Source organism: Salvia miltiorrhiza, chromosome 7 (genome assembly GCF_028751815.1).
Source record: "Salvia miltiorrhiza cultivar Shanhuang (shh) chromosome 7, IMPLAD_Smil_shh, whole genome shotgun sequence".
Classification (NCBI taxonomy): domain Eukaryota; kingdom Viridiplantae; phylum Streptophyta; class Magnoliopsida; order Lamiales; family Lamiaceae; genus Salvia; species Salvia miltiorrhiza.
Genome location: NC_080393.1, coordinates 2,135,369 through 2,139,037, shown reverse-complemented (window position 1 = coordinate 2,139,037; position 3,669 = coordinate 2,135,369). Strand labels below are relative to the sequence as shown.

Genomic DNA, 3,669 nt, shown 5'->3' with positions numbered 1-3,669 from the left:
TCTTGAGGAAAAGTAACTATTGATATGATGAAATAATTCAAATAATAATTCAAATAATCATTGTCTTGAGGAAAAGTAACTATTGATATGATGAAATGTAATGTTTCTAAAGTATTACATTTGTTCACAATAATTGTTACTTTTATTAATGAGAATGTGTACTTTATTTCTGGTATCCCAGACCCGCGCCCAAAACCCACCCGACACGTCAAACCCGCGCCCCGACCCGTCAAACCCGCGCTCCGACCCGACCCGACCCGTCTCATAGGGTGAGGTCAACCTCACCCAAGAATTTGCGATAAGATTAATAGGATTAAAAAGGTGATTAAATAATTCGCTCACAGTGATAAATAATCACTTTTATATCTCAAAATAAAAGTGAGACTCTTATTACACTCACATATAGTTAATTAATTAATTTTAAAAATTCGCGTTACCCTTAAATAAGTACTTATTCGATGGACGAAACAAGTATAACAAATTCATATCTATAAAACCTTTTTTTTCAATAATTCAAATGAGTGATACATAGTCATCATCATCTCTATATACATATATATATATATGAGTGATATTAGCATGCATGTGAATTAAACGATGAGACCCTAATACTACATCCCTCACAACTATTCAAATTATGAGATAAATATATAAGTAGGCAAGCAAGCCCAACACCACCACCAACATGGGGCGGCGCCACCGTAGCAAGTCACACACCCTCCCCTCCTCCCCCACGTCGTCGTCGTCGTCGTCCTCCTCCGACTTCGAGTTCACCATCTCCCTCTCCCCCCACAAATCCTCCCGCCCCGCCGACGAGCTCTTCTACAAGGGCCAGATCCTCCCCCTCCACCTCTCCCCCCGCCTCTCCATGGTCCAATCCCTCCTCTTCTCCCCCTCCTCCTCCTCCTCCTCCGCCACCGCCTCCCGCGACTCCACCGCCTCCTCCGACCTCCTCCTCGACTCCGACTCCTCCCGCCCCAGCTCCGCCGCCGACGACGATCTCATCAAACGCCCCCCCGCCGACCTCCTCTCCCGGAAACCCTCCAAATACTTCTCCCTCGCCAAATTCTCCTCCAAGGCCGCCGCCGTCAAGCGCGCCAGCTCCACCGCCAGAGGAGTCCTCCGCAAATACTTCAATAAGGTCAAACCCCTCTACGAAAAGCTCTCCCACAAACAACAACAACAACAACAGACAATGCCGCCGCCGCCATCGCCGCCATTGCCGCCGCCGCCGCCGCGATCGAGCGAAATCTCGCAATCCTTCTCCGGGAACTTGAGATACCCTAGGAGGAGAAGCAGCATCTCGAGCTGCCCGTCGTCGATGACGTCGTCGCCGCGGCGCGGCGAGAGCGGGTCGGGGCTGGGTCGGGGCGGATCCGGGTCGTACAATGTGGGAGGTTCGTCGATGGCGGAGCTCCAGAGCGCCATCCAAGGCGCCATTGCTCACTGCAAGAACTCCATGATGAAGAGCAACGCCGCCTTAACGGTCAGCAACGATATTTAATTAAATATATTCCATATATGTAGAATTATTAATATATATTAACTGAGTGTTTTTTGTTAACTAGTAATTAACATGTATGTGTTGCTGATTGGTGTTAACATAATTAATTGATCGAATTTCTAATTTTATTTGAATATGCATAGATTTTTGTATGGTTTGCATGTATTCTTGTTTGATGTATTTGTGATGAGTTCTCAATTTTTTTTCAAGAAAGTGCAATTTATATACACTCCATCCGTCTCTAAAATATCTTACTAAAAAGAGGTGATACAGATTTTAATAAATGTTAGTTAATTTGTGTATTTGATGAGTGAAAATTGAATCTCACGAATTAGAAAAAAATAATGATAATGACTAATTAACGAACCGATTAAAATGAAATATAGTGGGTCAATCAGTGGTGTGTGTAAATAAATGGAATTATAAGGGTAATATTTAGAAAAAAAATATTTCCAAAACTGGATTAGAAAGATGTTTTGGGGATAGACGAAAATAAAAATAAATGAATATAGTTCAAAAACGAAAAGAAAAGAGTAATATGATTGTCCAACATTTAGGGATTTAATCGGATTGAGCAAAAGCACGAACTCGACTTAGCTCGATTACTTAATTAATTAGTAACCAAAATTAAATAACCTAGAAATTATCCTATTATCTTTCAATTTTTTTTTTTTATAAAAGAAGTCCATTATTAAGGGCATATCTGACAATAATCAAACTACAATTAACACATTTTTATGTAATTTAAGCTTGATCAATAAGACTTGTTAAGGTTCACAGTTATTCAACAAACTCAGAGTTTGTGTGCGTGTGTTGGTCTAACGAAATAGTGACGATTAATGCTTAAGGTCGAAAGTCTTGAGTTCGAATTCATGGCGTAATCTTTAAATTTATTTAAAAAATCCGGAGTTTGTAGCTCCACCTCCACTCGATTAATTTTAAACTAATTTTGTGTTTTTTTTAGCCGGATCTAAATAGTGCAGGAGCTCAGTTTCATCCCTACAATAATTCTAAATCTGGATTACTACTATTTGGGGAACATTTAAATGTCCAGTACTCTCACATGAAAATTCCATCAAGCAAAAGAGCTAATTTTCAAATTGAGAAAGACATGGTTGGTGTTAATAATTTAGTAGCAGTTGAATTATTTTTCTAACATTTGGGAGAATCTTGCATGTGCACTTAATTAGATCCATATATATACACACATTATTAAGCTTTTATTTTTTTGGGGGGTGTATAAGAGTGTGGCATTTAATGTTTTTGAAGTAACTGTGAAGTTTCTTTTGGAGTATTCAAGACTTGTCTTGTTCCTTAGTTTGTACATGTATCTCATGTATTTGACTACAAGACACCCACAAATAATAGACTATAATCAATTAAGTATTTAATTATTATCTAGCTAAGTTCCGTATATTGTCATTCAATTATTGTTTAATTTGAAGGCGAAAATTCCAGTGGGGTGCAGACTGACGCAATTGTAAAAAAGAGTCATTTAATTATTAATCATGGATTAATTATAAATTAAATACGATTTTAATTAAAAGATTCACATGTCCGTCTTGTGCAAAAAAAAATAAAAAAAAATTAACAACTTCATATTTGAAATTAAATAAATAAAATGGATAGTTGAATTAAGACGGTGTTTGGAAACGTGGGATCCTCTATCCTATAACTTATTATATCCCATTTTTCATTTGTCATAGTTTTTATTTTTAATTTATTACACTTTAGTATTCCCTCCGTCCCGCGAGTCTTGACACGTTTGGGTTCGGCACGGGAATTAAGGAGTTGTACATTAGTGTTTTAAGTGTGTAATTAATAAAGTATAAAATTGATAAAGTAGGAGAAAGAATGTAATAAAAGTGATAAAGTAGTAGAGAGAATATAATAAAGGTGATAAAGTAGGAGAGAAGGTAATAATTATTACCAAAAAAGGAAACGTGTCAAGATTCGTGGGACGGATGGAGTATAATTTAGGGATAACTAACTAGGATTCACTCATAATTATTTTCTATATTTATTTAGATGAGTACTAATTGTTTTTAGAGTTAATTAATCCAAAGTTAGAGTTTATATAATATTTTTATAAATTTTAGTTTTTAGTAAAAAATATTAATTAGAGTTTATTACATAATAAAAAAATTATTTATTTTATAAGAAAT

At 36.7% G+C, this 3,669-nt stretch overlaps 1 protein-coding gene across 1 annotated transcript; it reads left to right on the top strand.

Moving 5' to 3' along the window:
- Positions 1-589: 589 nt before the first annotated feature.
- On the top strand, positions 590-1,632 carry LOC130991513 (probable membrane-associated kinase regulator 1). Its single transcript, XM_057915772.1, has one exon. It carries the CDS (start codon positions 686-688, stop codon positions 1,502-1,504), a length of 819 nt encoding a protein of 272 aa, XP_057771755.1. The 5' UTR covers positions 590-685; the 3' UTR covers positions 1,505-1,632.
- Positions 1,633-3,669: the final 2,037 nt, after the last annotated feature.

Coding starts and splice junctions, on each gene's coding strand:
- LOC130991513 (XM_057915772.1), top strand. CDS start 686: ATGGGGCGGCGCCACCGTAGCAAGTCACACACCCTCCCCTCCTCCCCC.